This window comes from Haliotis cracherodii, unplaced genomic scaffold, assembly GCF_022045235.1.
Source record: "Haliotis cracherodii isolate W230 unplaced genomic scaffold, xgHalCrac1.p SCAF_8, whole genome shotgun sequence".
In the NCBI taxonomy this organism is placed as follows: Eukaryota; Metazoa; Mollusca; class Gastropoda; order Lepetellida; family Haliotidae; genus Haliotis; species Haliotis cracherodii.
The window spans coordinates 9,654,888-9,682,294 of NW_027266341.1; the positions used below are offsets into that span (position 1 = coordinate 9,654,888).

Here is a 27,407-nt window from a genome sequence, read left to right on the forward strand (position 1 = left end):
TTGCCGTCCTCCACGTGTCTAGCACAAGACGTTTTGAAAGATGTACTGATACCTTAGTCTAAATTCACCAATTTTGTTAAGATCATGTTTTCTTCCATTGGTTATGGCGTGCAGACTTGAATGGTGTGAGATAATTGTTAAATAATACGCGGTGATATTGCTGTGATATTGCAGTATAAATAAACTTTCAACTACTCACTTCATCTTGAATTTAATGGAATAACATCCGACAGATAAAGCCCAATCAAAATGACATCATTAACTCATGCATGTTCTTATTTTGTTTGCTGTTCATTGCACAAAAACATCAGAAATTAATTCAAACAAGTCATAGGAACAGCGTATAAAAGAACACTGTGGGTGATTTTTAAAGGATAACATTGCCTAACGATTTGTAAGTAACTTATTGTCTTGCATGAATAATAAAGTAATAAAGTCAACTTTGGCTTCTTGTGGGACAAAAAAAGATAAATATAGTTACCTTTTTTTAAACCAACATTGATTCGTTGATGTTTACCCCATTCATTAGTAAAGCAATTAGGATAACACACAATTCCCAAGACCAACTAAACGAAAACTTAATTCATGCGCAGAGTGTGAAGTACAAAATGCCCATCGTCCGAGGTGTTTTATGGTCAAATTGTTCGTTTCACATGACATTCATTTTGCTATCACGGCAACAAGATCAAAGCTATCGAAGACAAGTAATAAAGATTAAGATAAAATATTGCCAATGAATACACCTTCTATTAACCGACATTAGAAAATTATACGGCATTTTTTCTCTTATTAACACAAGTGCTGACCAAAGCTGAATGCATAAATGGTGAAACACAAGTGCATATTTGAGCAATTATTCTAAAACACTCTCCCCATATATAATCTAATATTTATTCCTGTCTTTGAGGAAAGGCCACATGTGGTAACAACGGTTTCCTGCCATGACAATTAAAAAGAAAAGGTGGTTAAATAGCGTAGTTATGTGTTAAACACCGACATTTCTACAGAGCAGACCGATGCAGTAATTAAGCCTTTATCTCTTAAAGTATCGTCCCTGCTCGTTCGTGATTCTTCACAAAGCCAAACTGAGCGAACCGTAGCACTCCAACGATAGCCTGCTTCTAATCCCTTGCCGGAGGGGAGCTGGGCACTACCAATCGATAAATGACAAAATCAAGCAAATGGAGAAATTTCCTCGTGTACCGAACATCCACATTCCTCCAATGTCGACTAGCCTCCATTATGACATATCGTCTGCTTGCGTGATTCCCGCGCTTTTATATCAACAACTAACACGAGAGAAAACGGTTATATCCGAGATTGGAAAGCATCCTCCATTTTTCAACTGAAGCAATTTTGTGACGCCACGCAGCGTGTTTAGAAAGGTGCTTGGCGTCTCCCAAATAACATTAGCCACGGTCCTTAGTTTCCTCAGATAATGCAGAAAAGAAATATAGTGACAACTTGTCAAGTTTCCCTTGCGGAAGCTGTGTTTACATTCATTCGTAGGATTTAAAAATGGAGGCTGTATACAACGCGATAATTAAATGGCTGAAACGAACACGAATAGAACGTTAGTGTTTACCATGAAAATTATTCTTTTCCGAAAAGATATTTAGTTAGAATCCTTATTTCCCTAGGAGCCAAAGCTAAAAGTAAGCCTAACGAGTATTTAGAAGAGCCTCTGCACCTCAACAATAGACCTTTAATGATCTCTCCTTACTAAACATTCAATACTGTTTACCGATCGAACTTCTCAGCTAAACATTGACCGCCATCGCGAGCTAGACTGTTTACCAATGGAATTGCCCAAAACATTAGCAGGAATCACCGCGTAATACACCATCCGACAACTTTCATTTCCACCCGTTGTTTCGGCTGAGCCGGGGGAACGCATGCGACCTCGCTCGGAGTTTAAGAAAATTGGATCTTTATTGCGCATGCGCACTTGTCCTTTTGAATCCTCCTCAAATATTAGTTGTGTGCAATGGCGAACGATGATGATCGAAGCGCTTGAGCTTCGTTATGGCTATAGAGTTTCAGTCTCGCGTTTCTTTATTCACTGGACATGAGAAAGACGCCTATTCTTGCGTTTCTTCTTTGTCACTGGATTTATCTGGGGTCGTTTCAGAGCCCGTTAGATCGAGTGCCAGTTGGTAAGTAATACTTTCCTTCATTGTTATCTATATAGCTCTTCTGCCACCATGTTTTACAGCCATACGCTATGGCTCTAGGCATCACTTAAACCCTGGTAATATCGCGAATTACCCTACAACCACGGAGCCATATATTTTGTATATTACATACATATTACAAGGTTAATGGACAAATAAATACACTTCGATGATTATATTGTCTTTCTATGGGAAAACATAGCTTGTTTACATGCGAGACAAAACGAACAATTTAGTACGTCCTTCTCTGCTTGCAAGTAGTTTTTCGGGGCTATAACGGTGCTTGACACGCGAAGGATTCAAGAAGGCAGTGAAACCCCTGTTAATGCAGAAATCAATAGACCGGGACCCTCAGGGAGGTAGTTCCTGCATGTTCTGAAGCTAGTCGTCAGCAGAGTCATTCTAGAATTCAGTCCCCATTTCCCCCAGCAGTGTGGCCGTGGTACACGGACAGGCGTAGTTGATGTTCCGTACTTTGTGCACGTGTTTATTCTCCTGGCACTCAAATCGGATCAGTCGTGATTGTTTACTGTGTTTATTGTGTTGGACATCTTCTTTCCGTCCATTGGTGTTACTAATGGCACAAGTGAGAAACACGTGGACTAATAACATTAAATAATGTTGGGCATAACACACGGCAATATTCCATAGGGTCTCTTAATTGTTAGGTTTCTGTGGTGACATTTCTCTGGCCATATTGTCCATCGTTATCAGATCCTCCACAGACTCGAGTAATGGGTTCCTGAAATGGTAATGAGCCAGCAAGGTAGTCTCAGTTAATTCATTCCACTTTGGATGTCGTTCGACTCTTGTTATTTTAAATTTGTATTTCTCCGACGATGCATGTAAAACGGCAATACACACTACACCAGTGCCGCTTTTATAACGAACCTCGTTTTACAAAAAGGTAAAGGTCATTTATAAATTACATTTCGAGGCATCGAGTTTACTGTCTCTCACGTGATTTGTGTGTAACAATCCAACGCATTTCTACGTTAACCAACATGTAACGCGAAGCAAAAGGCATTTCTCATGTCGAAATTTTGAAGTTGTTACTTAAAAGATTCAATTTTACAGAAAAAATAGCAATTCAAACAGGGATCCATTTTACAAAAAAAAACACATAGAAAATGCAATAGTGGCAAAGTTTCAATAAACGAGCCCCCAGAAGAGATGTCTGGAACAATATACGCCTTAGGCATATTAATTAATTACAGACGGCAAAAACTATCATATTCTTGAATAAAACATAAGCGACTGAAACACGGTGTTTTGTCTTCACGTACGTTCCTCTGTTTTAGCTTCCTTTTAGAGAAAATTCACGATTGGTTTATGTCGATTTGACCCAGACCTTCATGAGGTTAATATGAAGCAAATTACAATTACACGAAACATATCACACCTTGGTACCACACCCTCACCACAAACATAATACAACTCTCATGCAATAGATATTTTTAACGTCTACAAGATACAATTCACACACAGATCTGTTACATTTATCTATGAGTAACGGCCCTCACATCCCAATCTTCAAATGCGTACTAAGTGATAAAAGAGAAATATCAATACCATTTCAGTTAATAGGGCAATGGTTCCAAAGAAGCATTTGCGGTTGGATGAGAACAGAAGTCACAGTCTAAATTGTGATTGAAATGACTACCCTGACATCAGTTCCGTAATTAAGCCAGCATAAGCATCGTTATGCTTAATGAACATCCGTTTTAACTTCATCTACATTCATGAAACACATACTAGAAACAATTAGACACTAAAGTCTCAGTAAATCGCGTAACGTTAATCATGCGCCTCCTGGCCGGGCACTAATTGCTTCTAGATTCCCTAGCTTGCAAACACCTCAGCAGAGGAAGACTTCGGTGGCTAAGCGTTGCTATGGGTGTTCATCAATTCTTGACGCCTCTTTGGATTATTTCTTACTGTCGCCATGTTGGATTGTCAGTCGGCACCAATGAGTGGAATTACGTAGACACCGATGTGCCAGTGCTCTGACATTAATACCATCTCCTGCTTTATTTATCTTTATAAACAGGAACTAGACTCTTGAGATACGATGGTGGATGTTCCTTTTGGAGATCCTTGGGGAATCGTATGTTCTGAGCTATCAATCATAAACCTTCCCTAACCTTTGAAAACTCAGACATACATGCTATTTGTGTAGCTTCCTAGGGATAAAGAATGCATAGCTTATAATAATATAGACTATTATTTCTAGCGGCAATCTGTTTTGCTGAAAGAGACTAATCATAGATGCATATCCAGGTGTCCATTTTTGGTGTGACTCGAAGCATTAAACTTCGCGATTGCTTGGAAATTTAGACACTCTTGCTACGTATGTACTCAATCATTTACTGGTAGATAGGGGTCACCGGTGGTTCAGTCGTATAAGATGTAGCAATTTTATGTGCAGAGTTGCGTCCCTTAGGCGTGCCAGAATCCTCAGAATGTGGGTTCCAATTCCGGCTCGCTGATTTATGCTTCTAGATTGTTCACCACTATACACTTCCTTGAGGTGTCACCAAAGTGGATAAGGCAAAGACCTCCATCTCTTCGGGCTTTACTCTCTTGCAGGGAGGGACAACATATAGGGTGCCTTATAAGGCCTAATGACTTCTAGGGCATTTTCTAACATAGTATAGTACGTGAAGAATACATACTCAGAAACACCATATTATGCTTATCAATGCGGGATTTGTCCAATATTGTAAGGTGAGATAATGGGGTTTAACGTCACGTTCAGGATTATTTCACTCATATAGAAATATGCATGTTTGTGTGGCTGCTTGTACTAGTCCGGACTTAAGCCGGTTTGATAGTAATAAACCACCGAGATCCCATGCCACCGTTTAAAGAAGTTTACTCAACTCAAACACATTGTACTGACTTTGAGGTGACTGTTCCTTGTCTTTTTCTCTTGGTATTACGTAAACATGACATCGAACCACCGACCTTCTGCTATCCAGGCAGACGCTCAATCCACAACACCACTGGAGGCGGTTGCCAATATTGTAATGCACGGCATGAAGCAATAGTAGTCAGGACATGCCAATCCACAAACTACAATGCATTTTCGTTAGATTCATGTTCAAGAACCCGACCTGTTTTTAATATCAACGCATCTGTTAATATTAACCAAGTAGGCACAGGACAGCCAAAACATTCAATGCATTAACGTTAGTTAAATAATATTTACGGATTCCAAGGGGCACAATTGTGTTACTTGCTTTCCCCAGACGTGACAGAAGCCTGAGCTTGTGGATTCGAATCCAAGACTATGTGTCCAGGTTTGTCAGACTAATACCCGTGGACAAGGATTAGTAAAGGTCTCATCATTTTGAATGTTCCTGCTCACATCAAGCTGACACTGTGATAATACTGAAATGATTTTCAAAGCGGAGTGAAATCAACCTCACTCACACACGCATTACACCATTACAATATACTTTGTTCAATTGTCCATGCATACCTAATTGTAATACAAGTCTTATAGTGTCTTATAGTAGCCCAAGCAACACAGTAGTGAATTACAAGCCTTCTTCGATCAGATGTGTCGTTACACATGCAAATACGGTTTGGACACTCCGATGTCATTTTTTCCAAGATCGAAAGGTTCATTTGTGGATAATCGTATGCAAATTGATATTCAGTAATAATCCAACACTGTACAGCTTAATGGATATCGGTTTACTTTCAATCGATACATTAAATTCAGGCTTGTGCATGAGTGAGATAAGTCCCCGGTGGACACTTGTTATTCATAGGGTTATATCCTCCGGTTATTGTGTATACATATATACATATATATATTTACATTGACATCAACATTCAGAGCATACATACATTACATTGTTGTAAATTGTGTTTCTATTCTTTACTGACAGTGTTGACGATAAAATAAGCGCTTTATATATATATGCTGGAGAAGTACTGACACAGCTTAAGTTGTGACTTTATAACATACGATGCATGCGCAAATAAGGAATTTATACGGAAACAGTGAGGGGAATGTCAACTACTGGTAACAGGTATCGATGAACTAATATCCAGTTGTTGGTGTCAGGTCAGTATTTTTCATGAATATATTTTAATACTATACATGTTCATGGTATACTATACATATACATGCTATGAAAGTGGATCCGGGTATTTGAAAGTGGATCCGAATTGTAACTTTTCAATGTAAGTTATTTCAGGTAAACATACATTGAAGGATATATATTAGTGAGACAAGATTTTTAATGACGAATATGCAGGGACAATATGCAACGTAAACGTTGCCATAAGCATAAGAAAACTCCACGAAAAGTAGAGCCCATTTGTCACTGATGCGTCAAAATGCCTTTGAATGATGTAAACTTGATCAAACAACTTTTGAGCAAGAATCGTTTGACACTCTTTGAACTATTCGTAGAACGAGCATGCTCGACTGTACCTCAAAAGGTGTGAAAAGTAGACACCAAAGGCCAGAGCTCCTGACTATTGCTCGACATAAAGGGAAAGTTGAATATTGGAAGAAAATGACAAACATCAGAGAGGCTTAGAAAACATGTAGTGTCTTTAGATAATGCCACATATTAACAACGCTATCTTAACAGTTTAAAAGAAGATGGCCTCTATGAGGTAAGTTTCGAAAGACATAATAGTGTGTTTAGATTAACACCCCTTAACCATTGGTTATGTGTATTTAATCTCGTCCAGTCTGTGGTAATCTATGCCACAAATCAGTCATTTTGTCAGTATCTGTAGCCTTGTGACAATAGCGTTGTTAGAAAAGGATTCGTTTCTACATGGCTACAATTTGTGATGCCAATGAATGTTTCTCTTTTTGCGAACACTTGATGTCATCACTAATTCCCAATGATACATTCATATTATTTTCATCACTATTTTGCCTTTGGAATAGTGACATTTTGAATGTAAATGGTTAATTTACCATCAATATGTGAAACAATTCTGATTTTTTACCTGAAAACCAACGACATGTTAAGAATCATAATTTCACAGTCAGGTGCTAATATTGACAAGTACCAGTTTAACTCCCACTTCTCTGACGGTTTTTGTTTGTCCATTTTCTTCATCCAATAGGTGCCGTCTTTGATCGGAACTCAATCCAGGTGGATACAGCCTTCAGTCATGAGGTACAGAAGAAGAATAGTGGGTCCGGGCACCAAAGGTTCGAACTCAAAAACTGGACAATCACACTTGATGTCACCGATAGTTTCGCCGTCAGTAACGCACGTAAGTAGCGCCCGTTGGTCTCTAAGTTAGGACAGAATTGAGCGAATAGCTTCAAATTGCATTAATAACAAGCTGTGTTTTTCAGCAAGAATCCTCCTCTGACACCTGCGCCAAAGCTTGTCAATTTCAGAGTCGTAATTGACAATATGATTAATTTGACAGGAGACGACTGGATTGTATTCCCCCACATCAGTATCCAAGTTCACAAAATAATTACCTTGTGTCTACTCGCCGTTGACGCTCCTTCCATAACAACTGCTTCGAGTTCAGGAGAACACCAATCGCGTGATTAGGGAAGCTCACTGATTTCAGATTAGGTGTTTGTAGCCACGTCTTTAACTAAAATCAAATTATGAAAATTGTTTCGATAGTGTTTCAAGTACATTTATAGTGTTTTTACCTTTGCAAAATATTTTTGTAGCCGAGGAACTTTCTTGTACGTTGTAGAGATTGGCTGTTTCTTTCAATTTATCCGAATATGCATATAATTAGAGAGTTATATATAGTTGAGGCTTGTTACAAGTTTCAAAATGCAAGTAAGGACAATATTTTTTTTCCAATGATCATGATTTTGACAATTTTCATTCAATGTTCTATGCGCCACAGTAGTATTTATCTGTAACAGTGTAAACTGTCCACAATATTAACAACATCGGTCGTATTTTTCTTTGGCTTTCCTATGCACCAAATTGTTTGTTTGTTCGAGATATTTTCGAATTTGATATATCTGATAATGAAAGAATTAAACAAAACTTAAATGATTGTGGTCAGGTCAAAAAGGTAGTGTCTCGTAATTCTCCATAATAAACCATCATATAAAAATTATTATGAAAAATGTCGAGTAATGCTATGTGGAAGGCAGCCCTATCAATGAAAGTGGCTCTCTGTCACTTGTGTCTACGGCAAAATAAACACACCTTAATGTGTGATATTTCCCATGTACACATCTTTCACACAGATGCACAACATTGTTATCAAAAGTAAATAACATTCTAAAATCGTGGAACATAAAAGTGATAAGATTAATGAGACGAGATTTGACCTTTTCACTTGTTCAATGAAGGAAATTGAAAAACGCATTGAGATCTGTATGGAATGTACACATATCGATCAAAACCACATGTACAGGACACATTAGGACCGTTTATCAACAATTACTAAAGAAATGACTTCCGCTCACGTGAGACCGAGTAAACATTTCGTAAACTAAATAAACACTTATTAGAGCCTGTTCCTCTATTTGACAAGTTTAAAAGTAAACTTACAACCACAGTGCATCAAGAAGGGGTGATGTCACATTTTAATGAACACAATTATTATATTTGCAGTAACGCGCATGCACATTGTTTTGGTATTCCAATGTAGAACACATCAACGTTTATTTCGGTGAATCAAGACATTCACCATAACACAAAATCGCTCGTTGTTGATGGCAGCACGCAATTGGCGATTTGCCCGTTCTGTTGATAACATATGAAAATTGGTGAACAGAGAGCAGTTCAAAATGGGCGCTATATTGAGTCGATATATCGGTAGCAACGCAAATTGCGACACACCCGCTCTGTTGATATCCGTTTACGTAGAACCCCGAAATGGATGCGTGTGCAAGACGTATTTGTATAACCGCGAACTTAGTTTAATATACCCGCCTTGTCAGTCGTACTGTCAGATGGACTGAATACACGCTTGTGATACTTTTGCCATGGTGGTCAAACATGCCTCATCGTCTGGTAGCACAATGTCATCTTGATGTGTTTCTGCTACTATTTACACATCCATACGTTTTACATAATGTTAAACTATTATTCAGAAGAAGCTGCAAACGACAAAATGTCATTCACACACACGAACTGAAACAATAGATGGTGGTTCGTATACTTTCAACTGAGTCCTGCTAATATGTTATGCTATAATGTTAACAAATTGTGGTTAGCTTTGACACAATGGAAATGTTGACATCATTGGTGCTCGTTGCAGTTTATAACATAAATCCTGTAGAAGTCGTGCCTTACCAGTCACCTAGGCGGTATGCGTTACATTATTAGTGTCTCTGACCCTGGTCATGAGAGTGATGCTTTCCCTGCTACTAATTCTCTGAACGTAAAAAACAGCATTAGATCTATTGGGAGGTAGAATAATATTGGCATTTCAATATGTCAAACACAGTCACATGGGAATGTCACATGATTTGTCAATGTCTGGCTTCATCGTTGGTTGAAAGCCGATGTTTGAAACTTTGAGGTTGAATTGGCGAACACGCATGATATGCATATTACAACAGAAAATCAATAATCATCATATTTTTGAAGTGGTCCCCAGACAAATGACATAATGATTATTGATATATCGACACTGTGATGCATTTAGGCTGCGTTAATACATAATTTAAATGCTTGTCGAAGTAATTACGTTGCATAGTCCTTACCACGTACAATAGGTTGTTTTTTTATTCTAGGCATAATTCGAACCTAAAGCGGCAAACTTAAAGGAGATTAGTTTTGAACTATCTGTATTTTTAAATTGATATACAGTGAAACCGCGTTGGCCTGGAACCTAATTAAATCAGATAACTACCTCCCGGGGTATTACTGCTTGGAACCCTAAACTATATATTCAAAGGGACATTTTGCCACACATGGTTCCTTAATCTGGAACTCCATTGATGCACATATTTTTGGCAGCCGCCCGGATTAAAACGTATCATATACATTCATAATAACCTTATAAATAAAATGATTGTGCAGGTGACCCAGTTCACTCTTTATATGTTTTGGCTTAGTACCTAAAGCCTTTCTGAGGCATGTGATAATGCATAGAAAATCAAAACCGTCACGCATAGATACGTTTATATGCTAAACCTCAATCGGTGATCTCATGCGAAATAGATTCAAGAAATCATAGAAGCACACAAACACGCTTTGAATTTTGCAAATATTTCTTTCTGTCAATCTGGTAATGAAGCACGTTCATTCATATCCTACAAGCATCTTCTTTGATATGAATTAATTCACTTCATATCAAAGACGACACTGCTAAAACATTTAATCACTTTAATTAAAAATCGAAGCCAACGATAATGCGTTATGCTCGTTGGCTAACCTCATTGAGTGAGTTCCAATGTTCACGATATCCTTTGAATGTGGACTTCTCTGGTCTTGTCATGGTTCGGGTCAGATGGGATAGGACCCCTGTCTTTCGCAATCGATTGGCCAATGTATGATGAATGGCGCATGGCTTTACCCACTGAGGGCTTTTTATTCAAAGAGTCAGAAAATGGAATTAAACGTTTAAACCAAGTCCTGAAATTTCTTGATATCTGATACTTACAGTTCCAGATTTTGCAAACCTCAACAAAAACACTACAATGTATTCTTTATATTACAATCACTATATTTGCTTAAAAATACATATGCTAAAAAAGTTTAAACAGACATGGAGCGATGAATATGTATTTATACCAGTTGAAGCAAGGACGAACACGGTTGCTGGTACTTATGTGTTGCTTATCTGAAGCAGTAACAACTGAGTAACAATTGTTAGCAACCAAAGATGCATTATTTCAAGGACAACTTTTTTTCTGCGACATCTAGATCACTTTCCAGATATTAATTTAAGAAACATTACATCAAGTCTAGTTGGTGTTGAGTGCAGTTGATGACAGAGACGTGAGAGACTGGAAAGTTCTCGTTATTATTCAACTGTAGTCGGGAAACTCATCCATCAATTTAACCGAGTTAATGTAGATCTTATAACTCTTCGTCTTCTACAGATAGCAAGATAAATACTTGATTAATTGATCCTTGTCAGCCTTAAACAAATCGCCCTGTTCATACGTCACTGATTGAAGATTTGGTGGTTTCTTAAGACAGTTTTATTACTGTTTCTACAGACTAGGCAAGATTTAGTTTCATTCTGTCATTAAATAGAGTAAATGACTGTCACATTTCCTGAAATGTTGCCGTGCATATTAGCACGTTCAGATCCATGGAGACAGTAAACTTGTCTCGATTACTCATCCTCACCGTTTTCGTCCTTTGGATGCATTGCAATCAATTTGGAAACATCAAAGTATACATTTAACAACATTATTTTGGTTATTTCTGTACATATAATATAAATCAAAGATTAAAATGAATTTCATTCCTTTAAAATATTTGTCATCCGCATTATGATACATATCCATCAAATGTCATAGTATGTTTCCACAACCCTAATGGACAGAAGTCGAGGTTGACTTCCCATTTGGATAAACGAATATGTAATACTTTTATTTGATACTCATATTTCACACGGTTTGAGAAATCACAAACGAGAAGGCGATACTCTCTCATCAAATGCGATTTAACCATTCCCGTATGTCAAACATTGCCATACATTCTCCTCTTCAATGTGTGTATCAATACGCACACTGTATGGCAAATGACAAAAGGAAGAGCTATGATATGTGCCCTATTTGGCTCACATGCAACGTAAATAAGTAGAAATACGGGACATTTTGAATTATTGGTTTGAAACAGTATCAGATAAGATAACTAGGATTTATTTTTTAAATGCAAGGTTCAGACTCATGATACTATACATGTATGTCAAAAATGACTGAAATCGGCCGATTTGCCGAAAATCAAGAAAAAATCCAACAAAGAAAATACATATCACGAATATATTTTGTACCGTATGTTTTTTCTGTCTTTATCTACATCTACTAAAAAAATCAATTTGAGTCAAATTAGACCAACATTTCATGAAAATGAATTCTTAGTGTCAATCTTTTGACATATTTATTAACCTTATCTATACATAGTTTTGTTTTAAGTCATCCATGTGTTGAAATAAAAAAAATTCTGGTAAGCTCATTTTAGCAATTATGCTCTATTCCTTATCATAATAAAAGAGATTATACTTTCGATAAGCTATATATAAGACACAATTTTTTGAAACATCTGCACAATCATTAATACCATATACAAAATAATAATTTTTTTCGCGCATGGTGCCTGCTCCTACATGTATCTTTCATACACATTATTGTTATTAAAACTAGCCTGACATGTAGTCGATATGAGCATAACAAAAACAACAATGGCATCGGAATTTGACCCAACTGATCTTCCATACCCAAACTGGGGAAACCCATTCGTCATTAATTTTGACTGACTTTGAATAGGAAAACAGTCTTTATCTTTGTTTATGCTAGCAGTGTAAACACGACTGAATCTTCTCAAAGCAAATACTGATGAATCAATTCTTCGATAGCAGTTTTTGCCCAATTTCGTTTGTAGAAGAGATAGCATCCATTTCCTTTAGCTTGCTGATTAGAAGTCTCAATTCACTCAATTCAGAAAAGATGGTAATTTGACGAATAAAATACACATGGTTTCCACCAAGATTTGTGTTTTCTTTCTCGAGATAGGATGTTTCATCGAGCTTTTGGAGCAAACGTTTCAACAAATATTGTATTTCGTTTCAGGCAACTTATTGTTGGTTATGTATGAGAGGCGCTAATATTAACTCCTTGCTTGGTTTGTGATCAGGAAATTTGCCATATTGCTACAGAATTCTTTGTCTGTCTACAAAGATATGAGTTTTTGTTAGAAAGGAGCTTTTAACTGTCTGCAAGGAAATGGCAAATTATTGAAGCAAAGCGTATAATGCTGCACTCCATACCAAGGTTTTAGACATGCCACACGCAACGACAGCGTTTCGAGGAAACAAAAAAGTCGCTTAGTTATTGAATATTCTGTTTTGTTATTCCAAGCATGGAAGCATATTTCGAAGAACTTGCAATAAATTGTTACCATGTTGTGACAAATAAGGTATAAAAAGTACTGACTTTCTTTCGTGTAATGTTCAGTCGCTTCACAATGAAAGACAGTAACTCCCCTTGACTCCTGTCACTCCACGCTCTTATACAAGCTGAAGAAACTTATGTAGCCTGGTAATCACTATACAGAGTTGCGTTCCTGACCTGTTTCAGGATCCGCTTGGAATCCCAAATTAGGATCCTTGGTGTGTCAGAGTCTTAACCGTGTTAATGTGTAAACATTCTTCGACTTAGCTCGTATATCCGCTTCGTATCCCGCATTAGGACCCTTGATCTTTCAGAGTCTTTACCGTATTCGTGCGTAAACGTCTGCAACCTGTATCGCACTTAGATCGTATATCACGTTATATAAGCTAGCAGCTGTGAGCACCCCTGAAATACTTTTCAAAAAGAATTTAAACCCACTCACTCACCCTTCCCAGTCCTACCTAAAGGAATTAAAATAACCCTCGTGTTTCTAAAACAGTGAATCCCATACCATTGTTTTGGTATTGAACATATTCTCCATTGTAGCATTACTTTGATGTAGCGCCTTTCAGCAATGTGACCATAAACCTGCAAGCGGATACGCGATGATTGTCTTATAAAACTTCGGATGTTGTATGAATATTGAACAATTTTCAATCACTGTATGATAACATGGCAGCTTTTCCGCTTCCATTATCCTGATCGAATATCCTACAGCAACAAGATCATTTCTCACCTAGTTCCTCGAAGCACCACTTACACAAACGCATCAATTCCATTCATCATATCTAGCATGGCACCACCTCCCGGGAAGTGGCGCTTTTATTTTGTGCACAACAGGATTGGGTTTAACAAAGCAGTATGCTGATAAACGACAACAAAGGATAGTTCAATAGTAACAAATTATCTTCTCCACTGGATGCTAATGACATCTGATTTTTGCGCCACCGCTACAAACATGAACCTGCTGATTTTAATCGAATAGACGCGGTCAACAGAGGGAAGGAAAAGTGGTGTTAAAGAAGAACATTGCTGCGCACAAGGACCCTGTTTGTCATGTAATGTTGGAGGGTATTTAGGGCAAGGTGGCTGGCTCGTGGTTTTCTCTGAATAGTCTCAGTGCATATTTTAAACAACATAGCTATTATAAAGTCCACGCAGACAATAACGACATCACGACGGATATTTGATAACTGATATTTGATAATGGCAATGGTGTACTGCCGCCGTTCACCTAAAGTTAAGCACCCTGTACATGTTTTTGCAATTATCTCATTATTGTGTTGGAAATTGTGGGTTTCCTTTGAAGGAACAAAACCGACGAACTCATCTATTGGATAGGTTGAATCAGTGAAGACTTTGATGTGTGAGTGCAAGATCGTTTCATGAAATATTAAGGTCATTAATGACAGTCGGGATTGGTTTGATTACTTTGACTCTTGTTCGATAAGCCAGAAGTAAAACTTTAGACTTTCTCTGTTAAGACGTTTCGACCCTTGCGTAGTTCGAATTCGTGCTAGTTTGTTGAACATACATGTCTTTATTGGTCATGTTGAACATATATGTGTGACTTCATGGGTCATGTTGAACATACATGTGGCGTCATGGGTTATGTTGAACAAAGGTGTTATATTTGTAATGTTGAACATGAATATTAATATTGTCAAAATTGTACCGCACACATAATGAATATTATACATATAGATGTAGACATAGATACGTCTTGCAACAGCAACATTTTACTCCACTTAGGAAGTTTTACATGTTCTCAGTGAATTTTTCTGCAGATACTAAACAACTTGATCTGGGGAAGGTAGATTATGCAAGTGGGTAAATTGTTACAATATGTGAGGCCAGTATCATTACTGCAACCTCCATGGAAGTGGTACAAAACCCGCACTCACTCACTCACTGAATACAACCATATTAGGTGAACAATGTATCAAGGAAAATATCTGCAGTTTTATTATATTTAAAAAGGGATCTTTACGTTTCGAGAATAAACATGTCAACATTACGAGTCTTGGTTCAACTGAGAAATCACAGGCATCTTGTCCTGTTTGGAGGCGAAACACAGCACCATCCACCATCTGATGAATCAACCGTATACAACCGCCCTTATAATATCCTGCCTACCGTCCTCGAAATCAAATAGGTCAGTTTGCCTTGATAGGTGGTGATATATTTAACAAAATTCTTGGAATTTACTGTCAACACAATTAGTTGTCCAGCCATTCATAATTTGGAGGACAAAATGAAACATCAACTAAGCCTCACCGGTTATCTCAACGACATACAGAACAATAGTGTCCAAAACCTGGTCAGTGTCATGTGAATCACATCCCTCGCTGGTCACAATAATCCTCGGTTCTATCCACACTGTTACATCACTCCGAGGCATTACGTAAGCTACATTCCACAAGTTCCATTCAAGCAACCTCTGTGGTGTAGCTGGCTCTAATCTAATCGAGTTCGCAGATTTGTCAGCTACTTCTACAAACCCCCTGAAGGGATTCCGCGTTAGAATAGGTCCCCAGTACCTCACGATTGTCGTACAGGCAGCCGTATGATTCGCGGGGATTGATTGATAAGTTCTGAGCCTCGCATAGAAGGAACTGGGTAATAGGGAAATCCTTTGTTGTAGACATTACGAGATGTCAAAGAGGGGTATCGACAAACACTTGAGTCAATTGAGCAAAGTGTTTCGGTATGACAAGTAAGTAAAATAAGCAAGGGTCTGTTGCATTTGTAAACGGGCAAACTTGAATAACGTGCAGTGATCAAGTACTTGTCGACTGTTGTTTGGACTCTAGCTGAAAGGGGTGAACTCAGGTTTCACCCTCAGTGACAAATCGTTGCAAGAACCTTTCTGTGTCAGCTTCAAACAGGACAAGCTAGATTATCCCGGGACATGTTGTGCCTGGTACGTTTTTTTGATCAGATGCCAGAAACTTTGAAACCCAACGAGCTGATACTTTCTTCACTGACTCAGTATCTGTGATAATGGAATGTACTCTCTTCTGGGAAATGCCTAGTGCACTAGCAATATGACGCTGAGCCCTGCGACTATAGGTAATCACCATATCGTCTACGTTGTAACTCAACGGTTACGTCAGTTTCCAATATATAGACCACTTCTATCGCGTTGCTACATGTGTTACATAATGCTTCTGACTCGGGTTATCTAATTAACTTTCACTTCTACCACAGTTACGTGTAGTGATCGAGAGTAACCCTCGCAGTAACTGTAATCGTTAAAGCTAAGGTCATACAGTAAGCCATATTAATCTCCAAAACAGATGCGCTAGTTTACTGTTTCGCTTCATGTTTTGTTTGTATCGAAACCAATTTAGTAAATACTTCATGTACTGATATAGTTTATTTAGTCAACTTGATTGTAAGTAATATAACCGACCATTATTGAAATTTAACTTTTAAAATAAAAGCGACAAAATCTTTCTATTATCAGTGCTTAAAAGCAGAGTCCATTGCACGATTCCGACTACTTGTCTATCATAAGCATGTGTTTATGAATCAATATTAAACCTGATGATACTAGGTCTTCGCGAAAAGGTGAACGTATTCTGACCCACAGGTGGCACCCGTCAGAAACACATGAACAGGCAAGTCAATTGTTCACTGAAAGTAAAATCAAATATACGATGAAAGACAATTATAGAACATTAACATAAATCTGAATTTTAAATAACATATTGGATTACTGAGTACGATAGGAATTATACATAAATGTAACAGTGAAAATAAAATATTAAATTATAGACGGGAACTGAATACGCTTTGCTGTGGACGTCATCTGTATCTGTACCGCTTTGTTCTAACGATAGTGTGGTCAAATTGTTAACGTGGTTCATCCTTGCATTCTCCCACCATCTAACACACAACATATGATGCCTAGACATACTCTATTTCTTAACGATACACGTAACGACAGTCATAGCGCTAAGATCCGTTTGTGAAACGAGGCCCATGTGTGGTCACTGACATTAAAGTTTCTATGTGGGTTGAATTATTTTTTTCGGGTAAGATGCAGCAAGAGAGCAATTATGTTCTCCTTCTGTCTCAACGTGTATCCATTTCGTGAGCTGCCATCATTAATGTAATAGTACAGCAGTTATTTAAATAGCCATGTGTCTCCTCTGACCCTTAGTTAATACATTTTAATGAGGTAATATACAAAAATACTCACAGACTCCTTTCAACTCCCTTGTCAACCAAAGTGCACATTTTTAGTCTAACGTTTTTACATTCTTCCACAAAGATATAAATACGTAAATCAGCTTACGTTATTCAATATTTTAAAGAGGCTCAGTTTAGAACATTTATGTTGATATAATTAATGGTAATGCATACAACAAAACCCTGCCCATGATCATAATCTATGTAATTAATAAAAGTGACAAGTCTCTTCTATCATCATAAGAAATTTGCTGAAAGAAGAGTTCATTGTACGATTCCGGATATATCATGAGCATGTGTTTATGAATAGCGATGATACCGGGTGTTCGCGATGTTCGCGATACTAGGTGATCTGATATTATCCCTTGTAAGATAAAAACTTAATTTGGTTAATGTTGTATTTTGATGTTTGTTGTTCCATGTAAAGTTCAGGAATTACATCTGTGCTTTGCTGTAGCATTCCGAAGAGTCTTGATTCATTTGACTGCAAGTAGATAATGGATGCCGAAGGAATTGGTAGCACCTTCTATTTCAAACCAGAAGCGCCCCACAGGTAATTAGCACCATGCAACACATGGGGGAGATGTTCGTCTAGTGAAAAACTGGTGGACTTTGTTTCCCAAGTCACCGAGGTAATTACAATGGCCGATTGAGCAGTCTAATGTAGTATTGTCCAGAAACGAAGTGGTCATTTGAATGCTTCATTGCACTCCTCGTTGATCCGGCCGCGGATAATGGCAGCGTAATTATGGAAAATCAGATCATAGTGGCTTCTCTTGGGCTTCTCTTGACCTATCTATCGATGCAGAATATATTAGTGTTCTGTTTTCTGGATCGACAATAGACTTCATGAATTCAATTACTAATCATTGCAAAGAAATATCATATCAGCTGCATTAATATGGCACGAGAGTCGATGTTTTGGGCGTGAAGTTATTCTGATTAGACAAAGAGTTGCATGTAGATGTGTGGTTTGCGATTTGTAGAGAATGGTACACGTATTTGGGTGCTACTTTATACACAATCCCTGCTGTGTGATTGTATATTATCAAGGCATCATTCAACTCACATACCTAACTGCATACATGAATAAAAGCGACAAAAAGCATTTCCATACGAGTCCCTGTACTGTATATCGTAGGCATGTGTTTATGAATCACTATCAGATTGGGATGATACCAGGTGTTCTCTTAAAGGACAGCCGTCACAAACAAATGCAAAGGCAAGTCAAGGGTTCACAAGAACCAACACAGTAACGCATGACACTGGTCAAAATAGGGAATTGCGTTGGACATCATGTTGGCCACTGATGCATCAAATGTGGAAGTGTCATCCACAAGTCTACCATAAAACATTCATTTTTGCATTAATTATCACACAGAGAGAATCACGTACAAGGGTGAATGGGTCAGGAAACACCATTCTTACTTTCACTTCCTCTCTGAAGGTAAGATGACGTCTGAAGACCTAGCCTGGCACATCTATTTCGGGGGCCCCTGTTTTGACAATTATTCCTGTCTGTTGTAATTCCAAACAACATGATCGTTCACATTGACTGTTTGCTACGAATATAGCATTTCTTCTTGCACTGTGACAATGCCACTTACTCACTATTCCCAACAGGGAATACAAGCAAGACATAAGTACACAGTGCATTTCTTCCAAACTCGCTAGACATGCGGAAACTGCTATTCTGGTAGCTTTACCCGAATGGTATTTTTATGAACGAGATTTAGTGAATGAAAATGTACAGTTCGCTCACTGAGCCCTACGGGAGACTTTGTTGCAGTTGTGATGAATATTATGACATTTGCCGATTTAGGTGGCAATACGTCTACTGTTACAAGAATTTACTTTCAGACAAATTTACACTTATGCGAGTTTACTTTCATACGATTTTACTGTTACACAAGTTGTTACGTGTCGACTTCCGATTTGAAATAATATGTTAAATCAGAAATCTATACGCAAAAGAGTTCCGTGTGAAACTTACATATAACCAAGAAATTTTATACAATTAAAATTGTAGGTTTACAAACAAAATACTACAAGTAATTACAATGGCATTACACATTAGAACGAAGGCACTACAATTACAATAGCAGTGGTAATAGCAATAATGTGATCAAGCTTCCAAAATAGGCCTAGGCTGGATATCCAAGGAGAAAATATGTTCTTCTCACAACGGCTGGTCTTGATGTAATGTGAGACGAAAGAGGCACGCCCTTGACAACTTGTGTAGTGTAAATACCTTCTAGAAAGTTGCATGCACTGCTGGATTGGTCTGTAGCTGTTTAAGTGGATTCCAGATTACACTTGATTCCAAAAGCATCTAGATATAGTAACTTCCACACTACTGCTTACATGAGATAGTATTACTTTCCTGAAAACTTATTATTGTTACATAAAATACAATGTTATGAACGTCTGTTGAATATTAACAGAAACAAAGTAAAAGAAATCATTACTTAACAACAAATGACACTGTCAGTATGACAAAGTTTACTGTGGCACAATTTTACCAAAAAACGAGATTTTACACCCGATTTTACTTTTATACGAGTCTACTAAATACAAATAAACTATTTGTAAGATTCTACTTTTATACGGGTTTACTAAAAACGAATTTACTATTAAACGAAATTACTTTTGTGCGAGTTTACTTTAAATTTATATGAGTCTACCCAAGAACGACTCTGAGATTATAAGTGTTACCTCTTATACGAGTTTACTATCATACGAGTTTACTATTGTATACGTTTATATGAGCTAACTCTTATACGAGTTAACTATCATACGAGTTTACTATTGTATAAGTTCATATGAGCTAACTCTTATACGAGTTTACTATCATACGAGTTTACTATTGTATAAGTTTATATGAGCTAACTCTTATACTAGTTTACTGTCATACGAGTTTACTATTATATAAGTTTTATATGAGCTAACTCTTATACGAGTTTACTATCATACGAGTTTACTATTATATAAGTTTTATATGAGCTAACTCTTATACGAGTTTACTATCATACGAGTTTACTATTATATAAGTTTATATGAGCTAACTCTTATACTAGTTTACTATCATACGAGTTTACTATTATATAAGTTTTATATGAGCTAACTCTTATACGAGTTTACTATCATACGAGTTTACTATTATATAAGTTTTATATGAGCTAACTCTTATACGAGTTTACTATCATACGAGTTTACTATTATACAAGTTTTATATGAGCTAACTCTTATACAAGTTTATGTGATATATATATATATGCGTCTACTATAATTCCAGTCAACTATTATACGAGTTTACTCTAATACGCATTTACTGTCATTCGAGTTTACTAGTATTCCAGTTTACTTTTATACATGTTTCATATTATACGAGTTTGCTGTTCTACGAGTTTAGTCCTGTACAATTTTACTGTCTGAAATGGGTTGAATATCGCAGAGAAATCCTCCTGCTCCAAAAACATTCAGAAAACCCAGGATGTAAGACGAGGCTGTCCGACTGGCCATCCATTATGGCACAGAGTAGCCTTGTTAGGTTGTCTGTCGGCTTTCGTGAACAGTCAGCTCCAAGGCACATGTAGAGGAGAAAACACTTAGGATTTTTTATACAATCTTGGAATAAAAGAATGTTCCTAGGTCGAACAGAAGAATCTTAAGATTGTTTTTTGCCATGACTTCACATAACAGGGCCAGTAGATGTGATCGATGGCGCTTATGGTATACAATGTGGCTTACTGGAATGCACGGGGAAAATGAAAATGAGAAACTGCCAAGCAAAATGAAAGTATACACATTTGATATGAATCCAACAGTTACAAAACGTTGCTAACAAAACGTTCGCGGTGACACTGCAAACTTAGAGCCATAAAATATCATCCCATCAACTATTTGTTGTTTGTTTCATTTTTGCCGCCATCAAACATTGGTGTATGCTTTCTTTTGCCCAGCAGTGTACATCAGCTACGTCAGTAGGACAGTTGTTATTCATAGTATAAACGCACTCCACACACGAACGTGTTGCTGTGAACCAGAACTTCAATCACATCACACAGCAATGTTTCATATGTTTGGTATTGACTGTAATAAGTGTAATATGCCTTATTTGAAGGGGGAAATGTCCATTTCCACACACCAATGGGTATTTTGACGTATGTAACTTCAGATGACAACTCCTGTACGCATAATGAGTGAGTGAGTGAATTCGGCTGATGTTGCAATGAAATGTTTGTCAGATAAATGACAGCGTGTCAGTGAATATCAGATTTATATCATATCATTTTGAATATGTTAGCAAGTAGAACGCGAAAAACAAGAGTCCCACGCCAGCTAGGTATTACACAGAAAAAGGTTTAACACCTTCACGATTTCAAAGCGAGACTGAAAAAAATCTGAAAAAAGTGGAAGTGGAGACATGAAACAGCAAAAGATATTTAACACATAAAAATCTCTACAGCTGACAATCAAACAAGAAATAGAGAATTTGTCATATATTTTGAAAATACAAGTGCATCAGTTTGTCTTCATACTATGGTGTCGATGTTGTAGTTGTAGCAGAGATAAAAGGAATAGTAGTTCTAGAAGGAGGAGTAGGGAAGGAGGAATAGTAGTAATAGAAGTAGTAGTAGAATTATCATTAGTAGTAGTAGCAGTAACACCAGCACCAGTAGTATCAGTAGTAGTAGTAGTAGTAGCAGTAGCAGCAGTAGAAGTAGTAGTAGTAGTAGTAGTAGTAGTAGTAGAAGTAGTAGTAGAATTATCATTAGTAGTAGTAGCAGTAACACCAGCACCAGTAGTAGTAGTAGTAGTAGTAGTAGCAGTAGCAGCAGTAGTAGTAGTAGTAGTAGTAGTAGTAGTAGTAGTAGTAGTAGTAGTAGAAGTAGTAGTAAGAGGAGGTCTGGTGTAGAAAAGGTAGTGGAAGGAGGAGGAAAAGACCAACAAGGAGGAATTGTACCAGTTGTAGTAGTAGTAGTGGTAGTAAGAGGAGGAGTAGTAGGAGGAGAAGAAAGAGGAGTAGAAGGCATAGCAGTAGTAGTTGTTGTAGGAGGAGAAGGGGGTAAAAGCTTAGGAGGAGACTTGAAGGAACAGTAGCTGTAGTAGGAAGGGGACCGGTTGGAGGAGGGGGAGGAGGAGACGAAGGTGTAGTAGCGTGTACGTTTACGCATATATAGTGTAATGACAATGCACCATTTGCGTTTTATGATCGCATATTTGAAAATGTTTGATATTTCATTAAGAAACATGAATATTCTTTTGAGTCACTTCGTGTGTTTGTCGCATTTCCTTTACCAGGAGCCGCATGTTTGACATGCAGCATGAATTGGCTACACCTCACTTCTTTGAGGCTGCAATTTTACAGGGGTGACAAATAAGACGCGCCTTTAGCATGCTACAGTGTGGACTAAATAGCATGCTATATACAATGTGCAATTGTCCCCAGTATCGTCATCAATAATATTTGTAGCAGCATCTTCAACTGCATCATCATCATTGAATTTCAACTAAAACATAATATCTGACGAAAGGAAAAAAACACTCCCGACTTTCAAACTACAGTAAACTACGGTTATAACGAACACGCTTATAACGAACTGACGGATATAACGAACTAACTTTTTGGTCCCGACTACTTGCTGGAGTCATGGTGTGTATGTACTTATAACGAACTACGGTTATAACGAACTAAACCTTGAGTCCCTTTGAGTTCGTTATATTCGTAGTTTACTGTATAATGCTTCTAACACGTCCAGACATCGACCCATCATGTTCGAGTGCAAGACACTGTGATAAAATAAAGGAGGGGTAACTTCAGCTGTTAGGTTCGCAAACAACGTAACCTAACCTCTCCTGGGAAATATGTTGTTAACATTACTACATCTTTTACAGTGTTTTGTGCGCTTTAGATCAAGCAATCCCTGTTTTCACTGACCTTTCGACTCGTGAAGCATCTCTAAGGATCCATCCTAGACATCGTTTCATTCATCGTTCGATCATCTGAATAGTCTGATGGTCCTTAGTGTCTCCGAGGTATTTAATTGCTGCCTGAACGTCCCTGTCTTGCAAAACTATCTCAAAAACCTATTTCAAAAGACCTGTTACTCTCTTTGACAAATTGGTTTGAGCGATGTTAACGGTGTTCACACCCAAAGGAGACGACAGACAGTAAATTTAAAATTAACTGTTTTGCGTTTCCTTGAATCCGCAAGTCTATAGCAAATCCAAGCAGATTGATGTTCCGCAATTAATGACATGCATCGAAGAATTAACAAAATGTGAAAAAGTGTAGAAGAAACTATTTTCTTTAAAACTACTAGTTTAAAGTAGTCCTTAACCTGTTCTTGAGGGCATCCTTTCATTGAGATGGCATGACTTTTTTATAATATTTTAAACATCTCTTCAGGGCACAGACGGATCCTAAATATATTGATCAATCTAGTGAACTAAATCGTAGTACAAACAGCGACATTTAATCCGTATACATTTGTCAATAAGGAAAGACTTTATGTAATAGCCTCGTAATAAACCAATTCATTTCACACCTTGATGCGGGATAAAACATTTTGTGGTACAAAGAGTTAAATGTAAAGCACCACGTATAAGAAAGAAATATTATTACGTTCTAATTATCCAATATCTCTGATAATCTCTGTCTGACAAGGTAATACTTAGTCCTCTGAAGCAAGTATTTCCCTGTCCCAAGGGCTACATCCCTAAATAAACGGTTGGGCGGATAGACGACCGTCGTTTTTCCGCCTTGACGAGAATTGTCCTTTGATTACAAGGCGCATTGCATTTCTTTCGCCTGATGGGACAGAAGACCCAGAATCTCTCTTACTGCTGCGTTATAATGATACACGATTCACTGGCGGTTAGATCGCTCACGCATTATGAGCTTTTACTGTCAATTCGATCTGTGTCCAAGATTCAATTCATGTGTGATTGTGTATGCTATGACAATCCAGATTAAGCGCCGGTGATGGTTGACTGTGTGCGGGCAACCTACTGCAAAGGGTTAAAACTGATTTTGCGCCAGCATAACACCTTTCTCTTACTTCTAAGAAACCAATTACTGGAGATGTTTGCTGATGGAATTGGATGTTAGATGGCATTGCGTCATTGTCTTGATCATATTTGGTGGTGTTCTTGTGCGTAATGACCTAGGGGTACCTTGTGATTTGCTCAGTGATGCTGCGATTTGTCTATGTCGGTCTTGCCGCATCTCTGTTGAGATTTCCAAGGATTTGAAAACAAGTAACTCGGATTAAATTAATTTTTACGAACTCGAGTTTCTATGCCAGCTGCATAGCCTATTTATCGGCCTCGTCATTGTTTCACATCTTAGAATTTTATTTTGTTCAATGCAGTCCCTAATTTCATTAGATAAGGTCAATGTTTATGGTACCGCATTAGTCCAACAGAGACAAAGGTATAGAGGTTTTGTTTTTAAGTTTTTACATTCATAATTGAAATGTCTTGCAAAACATTCTTCGCGAAGTTTCAACAAAACACTATCCGGATATGCAATTTACAACAAAAAAATATCTTTGATAGGCAGAGGAATTACCAACGGAAGAAATTGACAGGTAATAAAATATGCATGCAATATCTGCCGCCATTGGAAAGCAAATCAAGTTAGTTTTTATATCTAGCACCTGCTTTCCTCGGAAACTTCTATGATGCTGCGATCCGTAGTGAACTCAAAAATGGTTATTTAGTGTTCACAGCCAACGATTACAAATTTTACATCACGAAAACAATGTAGAATTTTTCACATGTTCAGATCCTCCTCCATACAGGCACTAATACATGTTTGCCTCATGTATACCGAAATTAGAAGTACTTAGAAGAAAACCGTCAGTTTTCTTGTTTAGAAGTTTTTTAGAATAATCTCGTGTTACTATTTTCTGCAGATATGTTTTACTTCTTATTTTCAAACGATTGAAGTATATGTTATATTTATGCGTCCAAACTAATTTTCTTTCAATGTAAGGGGTGGTGGGTTTGCATAGTGGTTAAAGCGTTGCCTTGTCAAGCCGAAGACCCGGGCTCGATCCCCCCCTCCCCCCCACCCCCCCCACTCCCCCCCCCCCCCCCCCCCCCCCCCCCACACACACACACACACACACATGGATACAATGTGTGAAGCCCATTTCTGTTGTCATATTGCTGGAATATTGCTAGAAGCGGCTTAAAACCATACTCAAGATTCACTACTTCAATGCATACTACTAATAAGAAATCATAATATCATATAAAATAATTATCATCAAAAACTGAAAACTGTCCCATTAGAAACTTACTCTACTTTTTATATTCAGTAAGTTTACCTTTAGAAGTTTCTTTTACAGTGTATGTTTGATCAACTCTCAATGATAAGCTAGTGATAAAGCTCTTGTGAAGAGACTCTCGCTGAGCAATTTCTATGACATGTCATTCGTTTATCATTAAACAAAGCTAACTGTATCATACTACGAAAAAAACACCATTTGACATAAACCATGCTTGTTCGTAATTGTAAATTACTGGTTTTGTGGACCTTTGATTTTTGTTAAAATGTCAGAGTTGAAAAATACCCAGTAATCATCTGGTTTATATCAAATTTATCCTTGTCTTAGTCATGCCTGCAGCGGTTGCTCCTTATAGAAAGCTCTGACATTCCACACTTCCAGATGAACATTTGACTCTGATGGCGTCGTACATCTTTGGTATGTTTAATACTGTGCGACATTCACTCAAATTGATAATGCAACTCAGTGTTTTGTTTTTTTGGGGTTTTTTTTAAACGCCGCACACAGAAATAGCCCAGCTACATAACGCCTTGGACTCGACTCTATGCAGAGGAAGTTTATGATGACGATGATGATAATACTAATAACGATGATGATGTTTCCATCTGATTCCACACAACGAAGCTAATAGTGCATATTCCTCATATCTCGTAAATGTTCTCAGGTAAAATAGGCTACAACACCGGATTATTTAATTCACAATTGTCATTATTAGTGTGTATTATACTGTTGGTGCTGTTATTATGATTTGTAATAACATTTCACAACATAGATAACTTAAGACATACGCACGCCAACAACACGATATCTTTGCTGTTAATGCACTTTGAGGGAAGCAAATATTCTTTGAAATAGAAACAAAGCTACTCTTGTCCAAGCTAAAACCATAACATCAATGTGCAATCATTTCGACCAACAGCTTTCAATCGAATTTAACAAATATGAAATTCCCTCAGAGCCAATATGATAATAAAATGATTTGAATATGATTAAAGAGGGTTCGATGTGACCTATTGCTTGACTCACTCCCCATCACTCACTCACGCACCCACTCACACTCCGACTCACACGCTAAGGCGCAGTAAAAGTTTTCAGAAGTCTTAAGTTCTGGTAAGGTTGATGTCATTCAAAGTTAAACAGATAACAAAACTGTTTTCTTGACAAGAAAGTAAATCACTCCGGTTAATTCTTTCACGAATGCAAAAAAACATTAAAAGCACCTTGGCGTCTTTCTTATCGGCAAATGAACTCAACGTACTTATCCCGATTCAATTTTAGAAACGGAGTGTCAAACAGACTTAAACCACATGTCAATGATATAAAGTAATATGGCTTTAGCTGTGTAGAACCAGTGGCTTCTGGTTCAAGAATTATTTAGAAATCAATTACTTTATCTCTGAATCTTTGAGTTCCACCTTTTCTGCTCTACACACACAGTAACCTAACGTGCTGTGTATAGAGGGGTAAAATAAACAAGTTATCTTCATAACGAAGTTATAATATTACCTCGAAAGAAAATTGGAAATATAAATCAGAAAAACTAGATTTCATTTGATTCGCGTTACCGACAATGAGTATGAAATATCACCGCTTTGTTCCAATGCCTAATCTAATACAATTATGCCCCAAATGTGTTTTTACCAAACAAGTATTCGCCCTTGTAATTTAATTCTGTCAAATATTAAGCAAATG

General features: G+C 37.5%; 1 protein-coding gene across 4 annotated transcripts in view; it reads left to right on the forward strand.

The window, feature by feature from the left end:
- Positions 1-1,899: 1,899 nt before the first annotated feature.
- LOC139449381 (glutamate receptor-like) overlaps positions 1,900-27,407 on the forward strand; it is a 65,105-nt gene continuing 39,597 nt past the window's right edge. For all 4 annotated transcript variants that reach the window (XM_071230741.1, XM_071230742.1, XM_071230744.1 and 1 more), the window contains exons 1-2: positions 1,900-2,156; positions 7,278-7,430. In XM_071230741.1, the coding sequence (XP_071086842.1) occupies positions 2,069-2,156; positions 7,278-7,430 (241 nt within the window). In that variant the 5' untranslated portion in view covers positions 1,900-2,068. The remainder of the gene's footprint in view (positions 2,157-7,277; positions 7,431-27,407) is intronic.